Genomic DNA, 22,708 nt, shown 5'->3' on the forward strand with positions numbered 1-22,708 from the left:
ATGTATATGAACAAAGTATGCTCGCTAAGCATTAGTCTTCAGATCAGTGAAGTCGTTCTTCTCACCCTGAAGAGGTTTCATACATGCTGTAGTGGGGAAAAGCAAGTCAGGACAGCTGGGGACCAGGGCAGGAAAGACCTGCAGGCTCATTCAGCTGGAATGGAAGTGCAAGTCTACATGAAAGAGTGGTTAACGGATAGGTTCCAGCTAGTTGACACATTTGTGGACTTCAGCATGTTGGGAGCGGCTGCTGCAAAGTCATTTACTTCATGCCCTATAGAAGGAATGTGTCTTGAAGTGACAAGAGGGAATATGGCTTCACCATGCCCAACTTGCTTACTTTCCAGTATTGTTTCTGCCATGTATTCACTATGGAAAAATAATGTCATATAGAGTATGACCTCCTCTGTCCTTTTTCATATTCCATTTCCCATCTAAAAGTCAATTCAGGGCCACCTGCAGCCTTTTGTTGTCTGGGTTTCTGTAATAGTTCTCCAATCTTGTATTTATGTCTGTTGATGACCAAAACTGGTGGTAAGTAGGCAGTATTGTGCCAGAAATAAAGATAGGAAATTGTAATAAAGAAGTGAGAAGATGTTGGGCATTTGGCTGAGCTCAGTACAATTACTAGAAGGTTTGCTTGGCTATTGACTTTAGAGCCTTTATTGACTTCAGTTCATGCCATGGTCCGCATGCCTCAAAGAACACGATCCTGTGTTTTTCTGCATTTTCTCCCCTGGAGTACTTAACTATAAGTTATTCTGATTCTGCACAGAAAGAGTAACCAGCTGTGGGTGAGAGCTGTTCCTGGAAAGTGGCTTTGCCTTAGTTTTAGTCAAGGGTCTTGACTGAGAGCCTGGATGAGTCACCATTCCAGAGAATGCCTCCCACCTGCAGGAACACAGACTTGGGCTGCCCTGAAGTGAACCGCAGCAACAGCAGGGCCATTCCTAGAATTTTATGTACAGATATAGTTCTTCTGAACTGTAGAAAGCCTATTGTATTCATAGCATTGCTATTGCAGTCTAGTAATTTTGTAGGAAATTATTTAGGTGGGTAAAGCCTTGAAGATGTAACAGCAAAAGGCTCTCTTCCCCGTTCCTTGTCTTCCTGGGGCGGGGGCGGGGGTTGCTCAGAAACACTCCCCATCGGAAGGAGGCTCTTCCTGGATATAGAAAACATTCCCACAGGTCCTCACAGGCAGAAACTTCTTGAGGGAACAAGGAGCCCTGCTTGCATATGGATAATAGGACATTAAAATGTTCTCAAATTGTGAAAGATTCATAAACCACTTTCTGATAGTTCCTACATTTATGTACTTATTCATACTATCAATTTGTGTGGTCTTTGATCTACATAAAATATTCAAGGAAACATTTGACTTTTTTCTTCGGGAGATATTGGACGTAGAACTCAGAGCCTTGAGCATTCCAGAGAACAACTCATTGCTGAGCTGTACCCCAAGTCTCTGTTTAACTCTTCAGTGTAAATGTAATAATCAACAATTGGTGGAATTGTATTATGTCTTTCTGTGTGTCAGTTTTAGGAAATCAACAGTCAAGAAAATCAGAGCATTGGGTACTGATGTTAAAGGGCAGACACCTATCATTACACTTACTGTGTGATCAGGTTTACCTTTTGCATTCACCAGTACTGTCAATGTAAACTTCTAATGGCCTGTTTGACTTTTAGGAGCAGCGGCTTTTGATAGTCCTGAGCAATTGCTGCTATTTAGAACGCCACACCTTCCTAAACATAGCAGAACATTTTGAAAAGCACAACTTCCAAGGAATAGAAAAAATAACACAGGTGAGTGCTTTGGTATTCAGTAGACAAGTCCAGTGCTTTGCCACACAGTTTTCTCAGCGTCTCTTTGGCTCCGCTCCGCTCCAGTTCCTCAGGCCTCCACACCCATTACCCTCACCTGACCTATCAGGGAATGATTTCCTTCCTTGCCTAGAACTGTTAATGTAGCACTGCTTTTTTCTGGAGCAAAGCTTTCTCCTGGTTGAAGTGATTTGCTTAACCCTGTCAGAGCTGTTCAAAAGTCAGGCAAGACAATTAGGAGAGAAAACATCAAAAGTAAATCTTTAAGAATCTCGCCATTTGGCCCCTTTTGGGCTTAAGCCTTTAGGCACTAGTGACAGCACCCCTGGTCCTGACTGCACTGAGACCTCTTCCTGTTAATCCAGCCTGTTCCTCCCCTCTTCCTCTCCCTGTGATTGAAGCCCTGCCTGACTGCTTAAGCCTGGGCATGCGCACATCCTGCTCTCTAGCCTCTGGCCCCTTCCTTCCTGGCTTAACCAGAACTTGTGTGTGCTTTGCGCTCCGCCTGCTGGATGTAGGCAAAAGTGTATGTGCAGATCGGTGGGCTGCCGTCATGTTTGAGAATGTTCGCTCTCTTGTTTATAGTTTTTCACATAAGAAGCAGAGGAAAAAATGAAGTACCTTGTTGTAAAGGTTGCTAGTTCCTGAGCAAACTTTATCAGATTTCTAGGTAAAACTGAGCCAACTGTCTAATGCCAGTGCACTTTTCTCAGCGAAGAAAACAAGAAAGATAAGCATCTTGTTAATCATGTAATCAGTTTACTCTCAGTGGACGATCTACTTTTTATAAATGATGCTTCCAGTTCATAAGCTAGCTTGGGTTTTTTTTTTTTTTTTTAGAATGAAAATGTCAGAGTGGGTGGCTCTGTCTTGTTTTCCTGCCTTTTCGTAAAGATTAATCACCCTGCTGATAAATGCTGTGACTTAAGGCTTTGAGGCCAAATGTCTAGTTTATTTCCAGAAAATCTTCATGTTCATAATTAAAGATCTGTGGAAAACGGTTACTTTGTTTTTATTCAGTCAAATACTAATGTGTCTATATGAAGAATGTTATCATTAAAATATGTGAAGTGATGAAGAATTGCATAGGTTAGAAGCAGTGTCTGATTTTTCTCTCAGTTTTTGTGAAGGAATAAGCAGAAATTATGTTGCCTTCATTTGTACTGTTAAGAAGCAGAACGAAGCTGGCACAAAGGAAAGTTTCTGATATCTTTTCCTATCTTTGTCTAAATCACAGAGAAAGGTACTATGAGGACCCAGGGACAGCTCAGAAGAAGCAGTAGGCTTTTTGCCCACTCAGCATTATCTTTTTAAAAATTATTTCTTGAATGTCTTGAAATTATTCAGTTGAGTCTAAAATGAATAGAGTAAAGCGGTTTGGACCACAGCACACCTGCTCACTCTACTGTGTGCCGAAGCTCTTATTTCCATGGTGTCAAGCAGGTAAAACCCACTTGCTGCTCTGAAGAAAAAAGGTCACTCACAGCCCTTATTTTTCACAGTTCCCTTTCCAATGACAATAACTCTAGATGCCTGCCAAGAAAATCATGGGGAGGTCACAGTGAACAGCCGTCTCTCCTGTTTCTGTATGGTGGGTCATGCTCTCTTAGAGGGTCTCTCTCACATTGTCACTGGATGCCAGGCCTTCTCTCAGTTCCTACTGTGGGATGTGCTGCCCAGTGGGGCAGGAGAAAAGGCTTTTCCATGATTATTCCTCCTCCTCTCTCTTCCTCTTTCCTGCTGCCTTTCCTTTTCCCATCCCAGTTTCTTATTGGTGCTCTGCCAGTAGAAGCCTGAAAACAACCGTTTCTAAAATTCCTCTGATCTTGCTTCTTCATTAATTAATTGTTTAATTATCTTGTTTCTTTTTTACATTTATTATGTTGTGCATGCCGTGACATTCCTGTGGAGGTCAGAGGCTAGCTTGTAGAGCTGTTTCCCTCCTTCCACCATGTGGGTCCCGGGGGTTGAACTCAGGTCTTCGGGCTTGGCAGCCAGCACCTTTACCAACCCTGTCATCTCTCTGGCCCCTTCATTTTGTCTTTACCTTCCAAGTAGAGTTGATTTAATATAGAAATAGTATATACATAATCATGCTTATTAGGACTGTATTAAAATGTAATGATCAGTGACATTGAAGGGTAGAATGATTTCACAGATATAATTGTATTTACTTTTATGGTATTTTTCAGGTGTGTTGTTATTCATATGTATGTGTTCATATGGGGAGGCATGTCTGTGTAGGCCACAGGCCAACATCAGGGGTCTGCCTCTATTTTCTCCCTTATTCTTTGAGGCAGGTTCTCTCTTTGAACCTAGACCTCACCAATTTGGCAAGGCTGGTTGGCCATCAAGTCCTGGGTCATAGGTACTCACCACTGTAGCTGGGATTCAAGCTTAGGTCCTTATGCTTGTGTATGGAGCACTGACCCACCTAGCCATCTCCCCAGCCCCTCATATAATCTTATTTAATGTAGAATCTCTGAGAAGTAAATGAGGATGATATTTTAGTTCTATGATTTTCATAAGGGCAGAGGTGCAGAGAGTGTGTGTGTGGACTTCACTTGAAAGTAGCAGGGACTTGAAAATAACTCTTTTGATTCCAAGTCCTGAGTGCTTCCAGCCTCATATTATATCCTGAGGCCAAGAATGGAACAGGTGTCATGATGATATACCCCAAGGAAATGAAAATAGGACACGAAGCTGATTGATTACTGTGTGACATTTTGACCTTGAGCGACACTGAGTGGTGATTCATTAGATAAGAATATATAAGTCCTCTTACCCTGTAAGGTTCTGCCTTACAGCAGGCCCCTTGAGGAATCCACGGGCCTCTGTACCTTCTGGTCACAGACAGCAAGTGCTGTGTGCCTAGAAAGTCCCACCTACTCACCCATCTTCTTTTCAGTTTGTGAAAGACCTCACTATATTTTTGAAAAGGAGAAATAAAAATAAAAATCATCTTTAATATACTAGACAAAGTGTTTATTGTTGTTAATAAGACAGATTACTTCCATCTTGTTCAATCACCCCACTAACCGGTTCCTACTCAGCTCCCCACACCTGATCCGTATCATATCACTACCCTGCACCTGATCAGCTCCCCTCACTGACTTCACATAAGACCCCAAGATTTGCAGGCTCCTGGTAATAAATAGCCAGATTGCTTTGGGGAAGATAGGTTACATTTAGCCATCATTTCCCAGCATAGTGTTTGTTTTTTTCTGTTTATAAAAGTGTCCATTTATGTGTTTTAATTTGCATGCCTTTTCCATTTCTATTGATTCTACTGTAGAAGAGATAGCTGGGAAGCATTTAGAGACCAAGGGATACAGCTTTGTTCTGAGGATAGAGACCAAATATGACACAGATCAAATTCCTCAGGAGCATTGGGCGAGAACAGCAGAGCTGGAGGGTTGATAAACCTTAGCATGCTTTTTTATTGTGGCTGCTATAATGATGTAATTCTAGAAGCCATTTTTTTGCATCGTTAGGTGCTAATTAACCTGAATCAGTCTTAAGAAAACAAACATCTGATTTAGGATTTGTATAATTGCAGATTCTTCCTGACTTGAGAATGCAGACATTGATCAAGTCTGGTATTAAGTGCTTCTAACTTCAGAAACTCCACTCAGGAGGGTGAAGGGGACAGTTTCTTTTTGTCACAAATCCAGAAAAGATCCTTTATAGCCAGCCACCAATTTAGAGTATTTTCTATTGTTTGATCCTTGTGTACTAGATGTAGCATAGTTCATTATTTTTAGTTTAATTGAGTACACTTATTCGATATTTTAAATTTGTGTCCATTTGAGTGTATTGATGGGCTTGGATGCAGCTTTGTTTCTTTCCTGCTATGTTATCTGTGTCTCTGCTTGTTTTAGCTTTCCCATTTCTTCATCAGAGTACATTAATTAAGTTTTGCCAAGAAGCTATTTTTTTTACAATAAATTACTTGTAAATTAATTCATCTTAGAGTTTAAGGTTCTATAGACAAGTAAGTTGAGCAAATGTGTTCCCTCTTCCCAAATACTGAACTAAATTTTTGACTATTTAGCTGCCGCACATTCATTCCTTCTACATATGGGAAAGGCAAAATGATACATACATGGATAAACGCACAGTGGGGGCTGAGGATGTAGCTCAGCAGTAGAGTAGGTTTGCTTGCCTCATGGTTCCATCCACAGTACTACAAAAAAAAAAAAAAAAAAAAGAAAAAGAGTAGGAAATGAGGAAGGAGTGAGGGTGAAGGGAGAGGAAAAAAGAGAAATATACATTAGTCAAGTCAAGAACCTATTATTGACAGGGTATTCTCCAATGCAGACTTTAGAAAAGCTTTCAGAAAAGGAGATGAAAGGTTCAGGCTCAGGACATGGTTTCAGAAGTAAGAGACTGGGTTGCCTTCTGTGTCTTTAGAAAGCTGTGAAGGGATAGGAACAAGTGGGTGCAATGACCACTTCTCCAGGGTAGAATGGGAGGGTCTCAAGTTCGAAACCTTTTGTCTGAGCAGGTGAAAGCACCTATCTTTCACTATCTCTGTGGGACTTGTATACTCTGAACGTGTGATTTTTGTTTCCTCATCACCCTGGCACAGTTTCTTTTAGTGATCAGATCTACCCAGCTTTACCATTAATGCCAGTGATGCCCAAATGCGTGAACCTTCTACCTCCTCCCTGGATTTCATGTCTGTTTCCTACCACACATCTTCACTAGACATTCCTAGTGGGATTTCAGAGCTTCTGACCAGCATCCCCAAGCCAAAGTCCTCTTTCTTTTGATGTCTTTCCTGTCAGAGACAGTCACCATTGGGTCAGCCAGCCAGAACCCTTTTCTTGATTATTGATATAGCTGTTTTAAATGGCAGATGCTAATTATGTGTATTTGTAGAGTACAGTGTGATGGTTTGATCTGTGATACATGGTAGAAAGATTCAGTCAGTTTAATTAGCATTTCCATCCACTCATTAACCATGTTTTGTGGTGAGAACATTCAAAATGTATTATCTGGATAATTTTTAAAGCTAAAATACTTGTTAGGCACTCCATGCAGTAGTTCTCTGAACCAAATTCCTCCAGCCTGTGAAACTTCAATCTTCGTGCCTTTGATCACGTCTCTCCTTTTCTCATACCGCACCTCTCCTCCCATAGTTTCTGGATAGCTGTCTGCTTTGTGTCTATGAAATTGACTTCAGAAAGATAACTATTCTTCCTATAGATGAGATTACACAGTATTTGTCTTCCTGTACCTAGCTTATGCCACTAACTACAGTGTCCTCTATTTTTTATAAGGCTGTGTAGTATTCCATTGTGTGTAATTACCACCTTTTCTTTATTTATTCATTTGCTTTTGTGGTTGTTTTTTCTTGAAATAAGGTCCTATATTTCAGTTTGGTCTCAAACTCGATATGTAGTTGAGGATGACCTTGACCTTCTGATCCTCTGTCTTCATCTCCCAAGTGTTGGGATTACAGCATACATAAATATAACCAGTTTTATGCAGTGCTGGGGACTGCACCCAATGCATGCTAGGGAAGCATTCCACCAACCGAGTCACATCCCCAACTCGTCTGTATTCTTCTGCTAATGGGAATTGGTTTTGACTGAATCCCTCATGACACTTTATGCTGCACACTTGTTATCTGAAGCCCCAGATCTTCTGGATCATCCTCTACTCACTTGCACTCCTGTTCTTGTCTTGAGTCTGGTCTTTCTCCTCATCTGACCTGTTGTGTTTCAAGAACCTGCTTTGCAGATGCATTTTTTATCCCCTCCCCCCTTTTCCCCAGATATCCAACTTATGCTTCACAGAGTATCCAGTGAGCATCCAGAAACAAATCTGACTGTAGTTTTTCCTCCTTCCCATATTCCTGAGCCTCTCCTTGCCTGGAGAAGGAAACCTAAATGCCCCTGGCTTGTGTTTGTGGGGGCTTTCATCCATCTCCCAAACTTTAGAGTGCTGTCATTCACCTCATTTGATCCATCCGTCTTTCCCATTCATTTGTTCTTTCAAGCCACTCATTCAACACCAGATTCCTGTGCTCTGTTGAAAGAACGTTTGCCTGTGGCTTTCCCTGTCTGTGAAGAATGGCCTTTCTTTAATTAATCTCAGCTTGACAAAGTTTTGTTGCCCTCTGAACCATTGACCTTTTCATCATGTGACATTTCCTTCCCACCACTGGATGGTACCCAACCGTACACTCTCATTAGCTCATCAACCATAAAACGTCCTCCACTTTAGTCTCCACAGTGCTTCAGCTTTGTCATTGTTCATGAATCCTCATTACTAGTTCTCAGTACTGATTAGGGATGTTTCTTCAGTTCTCTCATTCATTATATCTTCTTGTGTATCTCATCTTGCTGAAATTGACTGTTCATAGAATTATATTTCAGTTAGTTCTCATCTCTAGAAACTTAGTTTTTCTGGGGAGTAGCAAGGAAGGGAAAACAACTAACTTACTGTGGAATGATTTCGAACACCAGTGGTAGAGGTAATCGGTAGCGAAGTTCTTCACAGTATCCTTCAGATGGGGGTGAGGGGCTAAATCAAACAGTCTATGAAGGTTTGTGGTTATGTCACTGAGGGGGAGACTGGAGCAAAGGAGTAAAGCCTCATCCTCAGGTATAAGATGGGTTACAGAACAGTCACAGAAAATGAATACACCATTTGGGGTGGAGCTATATTCACCACTCAGATTTAGTAAGTCCCTGAGACCCACTGCAAGGAAAGGCTAGTGGCCAGTTCTTAGATGGCCATTTACTTGCATCCTGCTTCATCCTCTTGCTTTTTTTCTGTTAATAGTGACACCTCTTATTATCAATTATTTTTTTGTTCCAAATTTATTTATTCATTTATTTATTTTGGGGTTTTCGAGACATGATTTCTCTGTGTAACAGCCCTATCTGTCCTGGAACTTGCTTTGTAGACTAGGATGGCCTCCAACTCACAGAGCCTGCCTTTACTCCCAAGTGCTGGGATTAAAGGCATGTGCTACCACTGCCTGGCTCTTCAAATTAAGTTTTGAAGATTTATCTTACTGATGTATGTGTGTATATGCCATGTATGTTTGGGTGCCCACAGAGGCCAGAAGAAGGCATTAGCTCTCCTGGGGTTGGAGTTACAGATGGTTGTAAGCCAACCAATGAAAGCCCTGGAAATTGAACCCTGGTCCTCTGTAAGAGTATCAAGTGCAAAGCTTTTTAAAAGAATGACCTCGATTGACTTTTGAGTTTGTCCATTTTCTCATTGTTATCAGACTTCTTGGAATAAAACTGTAATAACCTCTTTTTAACCTGCCAGTGTAGTGTATTCACTTTCATTTCTGTTATTGGTCATTTTCCCCCCATTTTTTAGGGAGTAAGTGTGCAGGAATGTGTGTATGTATGTTCATATGTATGCAGCTATATTTGTGTGTGTGCAGGTGTGCATGGTTTAAGTGCACTTGCATGTAGAGGTCAGGGTTCAACCTCATTGTCATTCCTTATGAGCTGTCCATGTTGGTTTTTTGAGACAGAGTCTCTTTCCAAGAACTGTTGCTCACTGATCATGCTAGGCTGACTGGCTAGTAATTTCCGGGTGTTTGCCTGTCTCAGCCTCCCCATTGTGGGTATTAAAAGTTTGTGTCACCACAGCTGTCTTTTTATGGCCTGGGTCTTTGACATGAGTGGCTTTCTAAGTAGATACATGACATTTTCTTTATCAACTGAGTGGTCTCCCAGCCCCAGCTTCATTTCCAGAATGGCCTTGCCAGGAACTTTCCTTTGCTCCCCTTCCTCCCCACTCTTCCTTTCCCTCATCCCTTCCTCCCCTCTCTTCCTTTTCCCTCATCCCTTCCTCCCCTTCCTCCCCGCTCTTCCTTTCCCTCATCCCTTCCTCCCCTCTCTTCCTTTTCCCTCATCCCTTCCTCCTCTTCCTCCCTGCTCTTCCTTTCCCTCATCCCTTCCTCCCCTCTCTCTTCCTTTCCCTCATCCCTTCCTCCTCTTCCTCCCCACTCTTCCTTTTCCCTCATTCCTTCCTCCCCACTCTTCCTTTTCCCTCATCCCTTCCTCCCCGCTCTTCCTTTCCCTCATCCCTTCCTCCCCGCTCTTCCTTTCCCTCATCCCTTCCTCCCCGCTCTTCCTTTCCCTCATCCCTTCCTCCCCGCTCTTCCTTTCCCTCATCCCTTCCTCCCCTCTCTTCCTTTTCCCTCATCCCTTCCTCCCCTTCCTCCCTGCTCTTCCTTTTCCCTCATCCCTTCCTCCCCTCTCTTCCTTTCCCTCATCCCTTCCTCCCCTTCCTCCCCTTCCTCCCCGCTCTTCCTTTCCCTCATCCCTTCCTCCCCGCTCTTGCTTTTCCCTCATCCCTTCCTCCCCTCTCTTCCTTTCCCTCATCCCTTCCTCCCCTTCCTCCTTTCCCACCTGCCCTCTCATCCCCTAGCTTTTTTCCCCAGTACCAGGTATTTAACCCAGGACCTTGCACATACTAGGCAGGTGTTCTACTACATCCCACATTTTTCTTTTCCGAAGAACCTATATACTTTGAAACCTGTGTTTGGCATTAATGGTTTTCCAACTGAATTTGTTCCCGTCCACTTTAATTTTCTATTTTATTAGCTGCTTAGGAGTTTAAACCATTAATTCTAAGTCTGTCTTCTTTTAAACTTCTCTCTTACACATCTGCAGCTCAAGTTTCTTTCCTCGCTGCCTCATCTCCACATGGGTTTAGGTATGACCCCTTTCTGTTGTCAGCCTCTTTTTGCTTAAGAATTTCTTGTTGAGGCCTTGGAGGGGGCCGTTCCTAAGGATCAGCAAGTCTTTGACATGCTAAGCATATGCTCTACCACTGAACTGTACTTCCTACCCTCTTTTAAGATTATTTTAGGCCAGGTTGTGGTGGTGCACACCTTTAATCCCAACACTTGGGAGGCAGAGACAGGCAGATCTCTGTTGAGTTCGAGGCCAGCCTGGTCTACAGAGTGAGTTCCAGGACAGGCACCAAAACTATTACACAGAGAAACCCTGTCTCTAAAAACAAACAAAAAAAAAAAAAAAAAAAATTAAAGAATCTTTGGAGCTAGAGAGATAGCTCGGTAGTTAAAAACACTTGCTGTTACAACAGAGGACATTGGTTTGGTTCCCAGTACCCACATGGCAGCTCACAACCCTCTGTAGCTCTACTTCCAGGAGATCTGATATCCTATTCTGGGCCTCCACAGGCACCTCCATACAAGTGGTGCACATACATACATGCAGACAAAACATGTAAAACAAAAACGTTTTTGAAAAGAATACTTATTTAGAACTTATATTTTCACTTTTCTAGGATGGTTCTAATCTGTTAGGTTTATGTTTGTAGATAGTAGGCATGAAGGACTTTGGGAAAGAAAGGACTTTGGATTCATTTTCTGCCACTGTTTTCCTTCTTCCCCAGTCTGATTTGTTCGACTCCAGGTTAGTGCCCTTTCTCACAAATGTGTGTGATACATTCCTTGAACCCTTTCATAACCGAATGTGCATTTCTGGACTTAGTTAAGGGGCCGACATGGTTCTGAGGTTGGGTTCCTTTACCCCTGTAAATACTTGCAGTGATCTCAGGTTTGAGGACGGCATTTCAGAACTCACACTGATCCTTTATTCTCTGTAGGTGTTGCTACTTTCTTCTCAAAACGTGAAAGATTCTCACCTCCCCCTGCCCCATATTCACTTAGAAACTGAAAACTTGTAGCATGTGCCTGGATATGTAGTGTCATCAGTCTAGCTTGGAGCTCAGCAATCTGCTGTAGCTCAAACTGGCCCAAAATCCAGTTAAAATGTCTTCTTTGCTTGTTGAGTTGGTGGCTCTTCTCTTGTGGCTCATTTATCTCCCTTGACTTTATGTGGGTTTGTGTTACACAGCCACCTGGAACCATCTTCCCTGTTTCTAACTCCAGCTTTAGATTTCTGTACGTGTTACTTTGTGCTTTGAACGACAAGCTGCCTGTCACTTCAGTCCCTTTGGAAATTATATGTCGTGTTTCCATAAAATCATGTTCTGTGATCTACTCTAGCCTCCTCTGAAGGATTGCCATTGTGTTCTGTTCCTGCTGCTGCTCTCATCACTGGTTGGTGGGTGCTTGGCTTCCCAGTAGGTACGTTCCTTAGATGTGCATTCCACTTTCTTGTCAGTTTGTTGAAGTTGAGGTCTGGTATTCCAAAAGCCTGTGTGTCCCTCAGGTAAATGGCATGAAAGAAGATTGGCCATGCTCCACTACAAAGTACCCTGGGGCAGCACACTTTTGCTGTCAAATGGTATCTTAGTCATTTGAGTGCCATTGAAACCAAGCCTACTCCTGTAAGGCTGATGCTAACCTCTCTGTCTGCTTTGCCCTTACTGCCAGCATTAGCTACAGTTGTCCTGTGCTAAACTATGCCTATTTCAGGGCCTCTGTAATACTCAACCAGGACTCCCTAGTAGCATCTTTGGTGTATTGTTTGAACCACGACGGAGCAAGACCTGTATTTTGTGTCTGTGTGGAGTAACTATAGTATAAATTCAGACTGCTCAGTGCTTAGACACATCTCAGTCATGTAGCCATGTGACTGGAGGATGCCAGGGTAGCCACAGACAGGTTATTAGAGCAGAATGCCTTGGAATGACATCACTGATGTGCAACATTGCAGTTGGTGCCCTTTGTATTGTAGGTTACTGGCTGTTTAGTGTTTATACTATGTGGGAGTCTGCCGAAGTCCACCTCTGACCTGCTCCCACCTTTTGAAGGGTTCTAGGGTGGAGGAGAGGGGAATGAGGAAATATTAGATAGAAAGGGAGAAGGAGATGATTAGAAAGACAGAGACACAGGATAGCTTCGGGAGGGCCGTGGTTTCAATAACCAGCCGTGCTAGGCGGTTATTCAGAAGGGCTTTTTATACAAATGCCAAGGGGAGAGGCAAAAGACCTCCCTCTTGCAAGATCCAAGCACACTGTACAGCCAAGTGTAGACCCTTCAAAACACCTGGTAACTATGCCCATGGTCAAATCATCCTATTATGCAGCTTGCTGGGTAAAGCAAGCCCAGATTCTTTGACCCTGAGTAAGTGCCCACTAGGAAGCCTCTGTGGGTCTCCACAATACTGCCAGTTTGCTCTGCCTACAGAATGAAAGTTTAAAGTATTCTGAAGCATAACCTCTACTCCATAGATGGGAACTGTTTATTACTGTGTAAAATAGCCACGCTAATAGTTCTCCTTATTACTAAGGTAGATAAGCTAGAAACCTGAACTTTATAGACATGTTCTTTTTAAAATACATTGTATATTTACTTGCATTATTTCATTTTTCCTTCACTCTTAAATGGGTATCTTATACTCTTTGTCTTGTGTTGTAGGTTAGCATGGCATCACTGAAAGAACTAGACCAACGACTCTTTGAAAATTACATTGAGCTAAAAGCAGATCCTATTGTCGGATCCTTGGAACCTGGGATATATGCAGGCTATTTTGACTGGAAAGACTGCCTGCCTCCAGCAGGTAAGTCTAGAAGCATTCCCGGCTTCTCCACATGTTATCTAGGGTGATAGTTATAGATAGGCTTCTGTCAACCAAGATGTGTTTAAACTGTTTTTCTTTCTATTCATGCTTTCATATTCCTACCAAAGATAGGACATTTCTTATTTTTACTACTGGTTGAAATCATTTGTGATAGTGGAATTCAGTACTTTCCCTTATGTATATGTAGTAGCTTATTCTTTGCCTCCTGAGAACCATTAATTATACCTTATGATCATGGGTGGCTTAGAGATGTCTTCCTATAGTATTCCCTTTCCACGTAGATATTAGAGTGACTGACAGCTTTATTCTGTGATCTTGTGAGTGTTGGCAAAAAAATTTAAAGAAATTTAGTCCCTTGCAATATCTTATTGTTGCTGAAAGTGTAAAGGATAGAAGGGAAATATGCAGAAATAAGATTATTACAGTAATTCAAGGAGAAAAAAAATCAGTGCACAGCATGGTTGGTGGTGGAGTACCAGTGTTAAGTTTGTGGAATAGCTGAAAGCAACTTCTGTCACTTTAGATCTTTTTAAAATAGCTATTGCTTTTTTAATCAAATAAATATTTTAAATTACTCTCTGTGTGTGTGCAAGCGTATATGTGTGTGTGTATATATATGTGCGCCATGATCTGAGCCCTCCTATAAACTTTCTGGTTGACCAAATAGTTGTTTCTTTTTCTAAACTACTATGGACTACATGAACTCCTGTTTCTGTGGGAGTGGCCGTGCTGATATTAACCCCCAGTTCCTCTTGTGTCTGCCAATGGCTGTTGGCTAAGGAGTTTGTTCTGATCATCATTCTCACTGTGATTGTCCTTTTTATTATATGTTACTCTTACTAGATGGCAATGAGCTTATTTACTGTTGAAATATCTTTGGTTTTTATTGTGCACTATTTACATTTAGTAATGCCCAAACCAGAGTCATTAAATACTTTTTTATATGAACATGATTATTTAATTTTTAAAACAGCAACTCCCTTTTTTTATTAGCATGCAATCATTGTACAAAATAACAGGCTTCTCTGTGGTGTTTTCATGCAGGTGTATCCTGGACTTGTACCATACTCCCTACCCCTCAATGACTGTCTCTTGACATCATCTCATCTCCCTTGCTGATTCCCTTCCTCACACCAAGTCATCCCTCCCTTCTGTTTTCACATCACTTGTATTAATAAAATCTAGAATCTGCATGTGAGAGAACATGCAACATCTGTCTTTCTTACAGTGGCTTGTTTTGTGATAACCTCCAGTTCCATCTGTTTGTCTCAGGTGATTAACTTCATTCTTCTTTATGAGCAAGTAAAACTCTACTTTCTTTTCTTAATTGAGAATAGATCCTGCTCTCATACTATACATCCCGACCACAGTTTCCACTCCCTCCACTCCTCCCTGCTCCCCCCCATCTCCCCTCTCTCCTTGATCCAGTCCCCCTCTGTCTCCCTTAAGAAAAGATCAGGCCACCAGTAGACAACAACCAAATATGACAAAACAAAATACAATAAGACAAGACAGAAGCCGTCAAACCGAAGCTGGATGAGGCAACCCGACAATAGGAAAAGAGTCTCAGGTGCAGGCCAAAGTGAAAGACATGCCTGCTTCCACTGTTCGCAGTTCCAAAAACAAAGTAACAGCCACAGCATACACACTGGCGAACTGGTGCACACTCACCACAGCATACACACTGGCGAACTGGTGCACACTCACCACAGCATACACGCTGGCGAACTGGTGCACACTCACCACAGCATACACACTGGCGAACTGGTGCACACTCACCACAGCATACACGCTGGCGAACTGGTGCACACTCACCACAGCATACACGCTGGCGAACTGGTGCACACTCACCACAGCATACACGCTGGCGAACTGGTGCACACTCACCACAGCATACACGCTGGGGAACTGGTGCAGACTCACCACAGCATACACGCTGGGGAACTGGTGCAGACTCATGCCGGCCCCATGCTTGCTGCCTCAGTCTCTGAGATCTCACACTAGCAACTTAACAACACACCTGAAAGCTCCAGGGCAAAAAGAAGCAAACTCACCCAAGAGGAGTAGACAGCAGGAAATAATCAATCTCAGAGCTAAAATCAATAGAATAGAAACAAGGAGAACAATACAAAGAATCAGTGAAACAAAGAGTTGATTCTTTGAGAAAATAAAGATAGACAAAGCCTTATCCAAGAAAACGAAAAGATGGAGAGAGAATATCCAAATTATAAAATCAGAAATGAAAAGGGGGCAAAGCAACAGACACTGAGGAAATCAAAGACATAGTTTAAAAACCTATACTCCACCAAATTGGAAAATCTAAAAGAAATAGACAGTTTTCTTGATAGGTACCACTTACCAACCAAGGTTAAATCAAAATCAGATAAACAATTTAAATAGACCTCTAACCTCCCAGGAAATAGAAGCAGTCTTTAAAAGTCTCCCAACCAAAATAAACCCAGGCCCAGATGGTGTTAGCTCAGATTTCTGCCAGATTTTCAAAGAAGCACAAACACCATTACTCCTCAAATTATTCCACAAAATAGAAATAGATGAAACATTGCCAAATTCATTTTATGAGGCCACAGTTATCTTGATACCCAAATCACATAAAGACTCAACAAAGAAAGAGAATTGCAGACCAATTTCCCTTATGGACGTAGGTGCAAAAATACTCAATAAAATATTTGTAAACTGAATCCAGGAACACATCAAAAAGGTCATCCACCATGATCAAGTAAGCCTCATCCCAGAAATGCCAGGATGTTTCAACATACAAAAATCAGTAAATGTAATCCACCAAATAAACAAACTGAAAGGAAATAACAAAACAAAACATGATCATCTCACTAGATTTGGAAAAAGGCCTTTGACACAATCCAACACCCCTTTATGATAAAGGTCTTAGAGAGATTAGGGATACAAGGGACATACCTACACATAATAAAGGCAATCTACAGCAAACCTATAGCCAACATCAAATTAAATGGAGAGAAAGTCAAAGTGATTCTTCTCAAATCAGATAGTCCACTCTCTCTGTATCTATTCAATACAGTACTTGAAGTCTTAGCTTAGATAACTGAAGGAGATCAAAGGGATACACATTGAAAAGGAAGAAGTTAAAGTATCATTATTTGCAGATGACATGATAGGATATATAAGTGACCCTAAAAATTCCATCAGGGAACTCCTACAGCTGATAAATACCTTCAGTAATATGGTGGGATACAAGTTTAACTTAAAAAAATCAGTAGCCCTCCTATATACAAATGACAAATAGAGAAAGAAACTAAGGAAACAACACCTTTTACAATAGCCACAATTAATACAGAATATCTTGGGATAACTAACCAAGCAAGTGAAAGACTTATATGAGAAAAACTTCAAGTTTCAGAGAGGACAAAGCCTGTATCCTCACAGGAAGTGGTAGAAGAGGCTAACTTGCTCTTCAACACCCTTTATAAGGCACTCATCAATTTACCTAAGTGATGTTCATGTGACTTAATATTATTTATAATTATCGATACACTGTATTGCTGTATTAATTGTAATCAGTAAACATAATGAATGTGTGACTAATATCCAGCTCTGAGTATACAAAAAAAGGTATAGTTGATGTCAGCAAATAAAATTATGCTACACCATTAATGAACCATTTATTTCAGCTAAATGTTTCAGTATTAATTCCTATAAAAGTGAAATACTTCTGCTAACACTTCAAAAGGATCAGTTGTAAAGACAACTTGTAAACTATCAGTGAACTTTGAAGTATTTCTCCCTAAATACCTTCAGGTTTTCTAGATAATGGAACCCAGCAGTCAGTCCCCTCTGTTTGCACCTCTGTGTGCCCCTCTTCTTCCCTCCCTCCCTCCCTTGCCTGCCACTAGCCTGTGAAGACTCACTATACCCTTTCCTAGGCCCTGGCCTCTCTCCCTGTGAGACTTCATTGGAGAAAATCAGTTGTTTGTTTGTTTGTTTGTTTGTTTGTTTTGCAAGCAGATGTTAATCGGAGATAGCTTCTTGGGTGAGGGTGGTAGCCCGTGTCCACTTTCCCTTCTCAGCACTGGGACACAGTCTGGCTTGAACCTGTGCAGGCCCTGTGCATGATATCACCGTCTCCGTAAGTTCATATCCACATCATTCCTATTAGGTCTGGAAGACACTTGTTTCCTTGGAATCACCCATCCCCTCTGGCTCCAGCAATCTTTCCATCTCTTCTTCCACATAGCTCCGTGAGCCCTGAGGGGATAGGTTTGATTACACCGTCCCACTTAGGACTGAGTGTTCCCAAACCTCTTATTCTTTGCACATTGTCCATTTGTGGGTGTCTGCATTCATTCCCATCTGCTGTCAGAGGAAGCTTTTCTGATGATGACAGCTGGGCAAGGCACTGATCTGTGGATATAGCAGTGTCCTTAGGAATCATCTTACTGCTTTGTTCCTTTAGCAGAACAATAGTATTGGGTTCTCCCGGTTCCTGTGGTCTGTCCAGTTTCAGGTTCTTGGCCTCCTGAGCAGTGTCAGGTACGGGTTCCATCTCATGGAGTGGGCCTTAAGTCCAGTCAGAGTGGTTGGTTACTCCCACATTTGTGCCACTGTTGCATCCGCATACCACACAGGCAGTCACTATTGTAGATGGAAGGGTTTGTAGTTGGATTGGTGTTTACTTTTTCCTCTGGTAGTATGCAGAATACCCTCCAGTACTTCCGTGAACACTAGTCAGTAGGAGTGAAAGCCTTAGTTAGACACCCACCAGCTTGACTTCTCCATGTTCAGTGAAATATGGAAGTGTTGTCATCAGCAATAGGGCTTTACTGTCAGTTTATAGAGAGCAACCAGTAGCCTTGGCAATAGCCTGAGATGTTTGGAGGTTTCCAAAAGCCCCCCCTCGGCCCCCCAGTCTCATGGACATACTCAACTTCAGTGCTGGTCATGAGCTGATCCAGTGTCCCTCTCCAGCCTCACTGCTCAATTGTGAGCTATTCTTGTAACTAGCACCCAGCCATGCAGTTATTCTCAGTACCAGTGTGTGACATTCTTTCCCAGAGGTCCTTGTACATAGTGTTTCCTCCACTGGACTTCCCACTACCCTTCCAGCCCCAGCTGAGACCTCCTGATGGGACACAGAGTACACCTTCAACTGTTTGAACCTGGCCCAGGACTTCTCTCCTGGTGTTCCCCTGGCTCTTTGCCCTGCTTGAACTTGTTTTATCCTGTGCTGTGTCCACCTGTAGGACCCAACTCACAGTGTGCATTCTCTGACAGACTCTTAGCAATTAGTGTGTTAATTCACAAGAAACACTCTGACAAAGTTCCTCTAGCAAGGTACAATGAGAAAATTAACAGCAATTAAAATACCAATTAACACTTTAGTTTTTAGATGAATAGATTCAATAGAATGTCAGATTGAATCAACTATTCTTTTTTTCTTAAAAATATTTTTGTTCATTTTATATACCAACCACAGATCCCACTCTCTTCCCCTCTCCCGTGCCTCCCCCAGCCTATCCCCCAACCCACCCCCCATCCCCTCCTCCAAAAAGGTAAGGCCTCCCATGGGAAGTCAGCAAAGCCTAATACATTCAGTTGAGACAGATCCAAGCCCCTCCCCCTGCATCAAGGTGGTGCAAGGTGTCCCACTATAGGTAATGGGCTCGAAAAAGCAAGCTCATGCATCAGGAATAGATCCTGATCCTACTGTCAGGGATCCCTTAAACAGACCAAGCTACACAACTGTCTATTTATGCAGAGGACCTAGTCCAGTCCCATGGAGGCTCCACAGCTGTTGGTCTAAAGTTCATGAGTTCCCACTAGCTTGGTTCAGTTGCCTCTGTAGGTTTCCCATAAGGGAACAGGATGGTCGAACTGGAACAGGGACAGAGTGGGAGATATCTTGATAGAGGGAGACATCATCGGGATAGGGAGAAACCTAGTGCTAGGAAAGTTCCCAGGAATCCACAAGGATGACCCCAGCTTAGACTACTAGCAATAGTGGAGAGGGTGCCTGAGCTTTCTTACCCCAGTAATCAGATCGGTAAATACCCTAACTGTCATCATAGAGCCTTCATCCAGTAACTGATGGAAGCAGATGCAGAGATCCACAGCCAAGCACCAGGCCAAGCTCTAAACGTCCAGTTGAAGAGAGGGAAGAGGGATTCTATGAGCAAGGGAAATCAACTATTCTCATTCAGTAAATGTCAAAGAAGGGAACTTTGTTATTAAATATCATAGCAGTTACAAAATAACAGACAGTGGATCAGCACTTAGCACTAAGGTTCTCCTAAAGGCAGCACCGCCTCTCTAGAACACTTGTGATAGTTCTTTGACCTTACAGATCATATGTTATATGTTTGAGTACTTTTCAAAAGTAGATTTCTTCTCTGGATGCGGAATGTGTGCTGATGCTGGGTCCACTCTTCCTGGGTTCCTGGACTCCTGTGATGAGCAGCCTAGCTCAGTATGAATGCTGCTTTTGATGAAAACAGATGCCAACTGAGTGAACCTCATCCCTGAAGAAATGCCCAATCCTTTATCCTTCTCTGTCCAGAACTCTGAAGGAAAAGCTTTCATAACTCCCAGGATGTCTCTTGTTTCACCTAAGAAGTTTTGTGAGGCTGTTTTAATGGTCCTATATTTGATCTTTTCAAAAAATGGAAAAGAGTTCCACTTTTGAAAGAGGATAAGCCTAGCTCTTCATCTTTCTAGATCACAACTTCATTGTGTAAACTCACTTTGTTTTTCAGACCTTGTCTCCTTTTAACAAACAGTTTAATATATTATAGTCAATGCCATAAAACCATTTGTACAATGCTTTGGACATTTGGTTATAATTTCTGTGTCTGCCAAGCATTTTTCAATAAAGCTTAATTTTGGCATTACATGTCCTCAATGTGAAATTGATTAACCTTGAGATGGACTGTGGCCTGCATATTTCTTCTTTGCATGTTTTATCTGCTGAAGTATTTATTACGTATTAAACTGATAGCTATAAACTATGCTGTGAGGGTAAACTAATGTCCTATTGTGCAAATCTAACTCATTCTTTTAGGTTTTATCATAGAAAATTTCAGAATAGAACAGAATAACAAATGTTGATTGACCTGTTGGCCAACTCCAGCAGTTACCAGCCCTTGCCCTGTGTGTTCTGTCTGCACTCCTGGACTCCTATTGCCTCCAGGATCTGTTATTTTGAATTAAATCACAGGTATTAGATCATGTCATCTATATGTAAATCACATAAAGATGACCATGAATTAGACTAATTTTTCCAAATGAAATATAACCAATCATAATACTTTCATAAGACTTGGAAGAAAATTAATAGTAATTCCTTAATTTCACCAAATGTCCTGTCACTGTTCAAATTCCAGATGCTTATTACACAGAAAGTATTCGCAGGGTTCCCTTGGGTCTCTGTTCTGCTTTGTTTGATGCATCCTTGCTTTTGTTGGTTGGTTGGTTGATTAGTTTTGTTTAACTTGCTAGGATCTCTCTTTCCAGCATATTTGTTAAATAAGAGTCTTCGTTGTGTGGATTTTTAGAAGTCCTAGATTTTAAGATTGTTTCTCCGTGCTGTTATCTGTCCTTTGTGTTTCCCATAAATTAATAAAAAGGTGTTAGGTTAAATTCTGTTTCCATGTAGTTAAATTCTGTTTCCATGTACAGTGGAAGCGCCATAGTATCCAAGGTTTTGTTGTTATTCTTCTTGTTTGTGGTGTTAGGGTTGAGAATTCAATCCAAGTGTTATTTGGACCATCCTTTAATGGTTCACCATGAACTTGTAGCTAATGATTCATCCCCACTGATGATTGTGCCATGATCTCTTTATTTCTTTTTCAGTGTGTGTGCAAAGAGTGGAGAGTGCATGTGCCCTCCCTCACCAGGTGTGGAAGTCAGCAGACTGGCCAGAAGCAGGCCTCCTCCTTCCAGCTTGGTTTTATAATGCAGGATCTCACTTGTTTCTGCCACACTGCATACTCCAGATTGTCTGGCACAATAGCTTCCAGAAGTTTCTCCTGTCTGCCTCCCATCTCACTGTAGCAGTGCTAGGTACTTGGGTTCTGTGGCTTGAGTGCAGGTCATCAGCCAGTCCTTCACCCATTGGGCTGCCCCACCTGCTCCTCTTTCTGTGTGTGTGTGTTTGTTTTTAAATGTCATTGTTAGTACTTGAGGAGATACAACTCAAAGATAAAAATGTCTCTCTTCCTCCCTTCTACTGGATGTCAAATCCAGTGCCTACACCTTCTGCGTGTGAGGCAAGTTTTCTACCACACAGCTACATCCCCAGCCCACTGTTATGGGGAGAACAGACATTAGAATTAAAGGGGATGTGAAGGTTAAAATAGCTGGGCCAGGAATGCTGAGGAAGATAAACAAGGAGGAGGCTGGGTATGAGATAAGCCAAGCTGACGAGATAAGAGGAAGGACGGGGTTCTGGGAAGGCAAGATTAGTGCTGGCTAGTTCCCACAAAGCACCCCCACCCCTACCCCAACTCCCACTTTTCATGGAACATAAGCAGGGTGTTATATTCCTTCATATGTTCCTGCTTCTAATGCAGCTGATAACATAGTTTGGTGGAGCAAACTGTAAAAATGGGTTATAACATTTATCTTCCATTTGGTCCAGGAAGAGCATCCCATGGACAAGGAGTTAAACATGAGGTAACCAAGGAAAACGAGCTACATTTTGGTAACTGTGATAAAAGAGTTAACTACCCATTGGCAATAGAGGAAAAAGATCCATATAAACTACACGCTGATACTGTAAATGTGAGAACAAATGGAACAGTCTAATTCATGGCCAGCAGACCCAGCATCCTCTAAGACCAGCAGTCCCTGCAAGGTGCAGGCGCTGCAGTGCCGGGAGGGCCAATGACTACCAGACAGTCAAGGTCACAGCTAGTAGAGCAAGTCAGAGACGGACAGAGTGGGGCTGAGCTCGGGAGGGCTTCTCCCCTGACTGAGTTGAGCAACTCAGAATCTGGTTGAGTCAGGGAGATATACACAGGACAGAGGTACCCACTTGGTTGGGCTTAGAGTAAGCCCAGAGAAACTAACCAATCTCAGTAGAAACCATCTCAGTCTTTGTCAGATTTCTCTCCTGAGTCCAATAAGAAGCCCCTTGAAAAACCGCCCAGCAGGTTTTTCCCTCTCGTGGGGCCCCTCCCATGTGGGAGCTCATCTCCCATTTCTGGAGACCCTCTCTGGGCCCTCTGGAGTTTCGGGTGCTTTCTGGAGCTATGCTTTCTGCCACAGAGCTTTCATCTTTCTCCTTTAAGCCTTTTCTCTGTAGTGAAAACTCCTTTTAAAATCCACCTTTCTGTTGTTCCCTAGACCTCAGTCTTAGAGTCAGTAAGCCAGGGACCTGGGACAGAACCGCTGAT

General features: G+C 42.3%; 1 protein-coding gene across 5 annotated transcripts in view; it reads left to right on the forward strand.

The window, feature by feature from the left end:
- Exoc2 (exocyst complex component 2) overlaps positions 1 to 22,708 on the forward strand; it is a 180,306-nt gene that overhangs the window by 127,477 nt on the left and 30,121 nt on the right. For all 5 annotated transcript variants that reach the window (XM_052726869.1, XM_052726873.1, XM_052726870.1 and 2 more), the window contains 2 exons: positions 1,693 to 1,809; positions 13,163 to 13,304. In XM_052726869.1, coding sequence (XP_052582829.1) covers positions 1,693 to 1,809; positions 13,163 to 13,304 — 259 coding nt within the window. The remainder of the gene's footprint in view (positions 1 to 1,692; positions 1,810 to 13,162; positions 13,305 to 22,708) is intronic.

The sequence above is a fragment of the Peromyscus californicus genome, unplaced genomic scaffold (genome assembly GCF_007827085.1).
Source record: "Peromyscus californicus insignis strain IS unplaced genomic scaffold, ASM782708v3 Scaffold_8__1_contigs__length_139910024, whole genome shotgun sequence".
NCBI classification, from domain to species: Eukaryota; Metazoa; Chordata; class Mammalia; order Rodentia; family Cricetidae; genus Peromyscus; species Peromyscus californicus.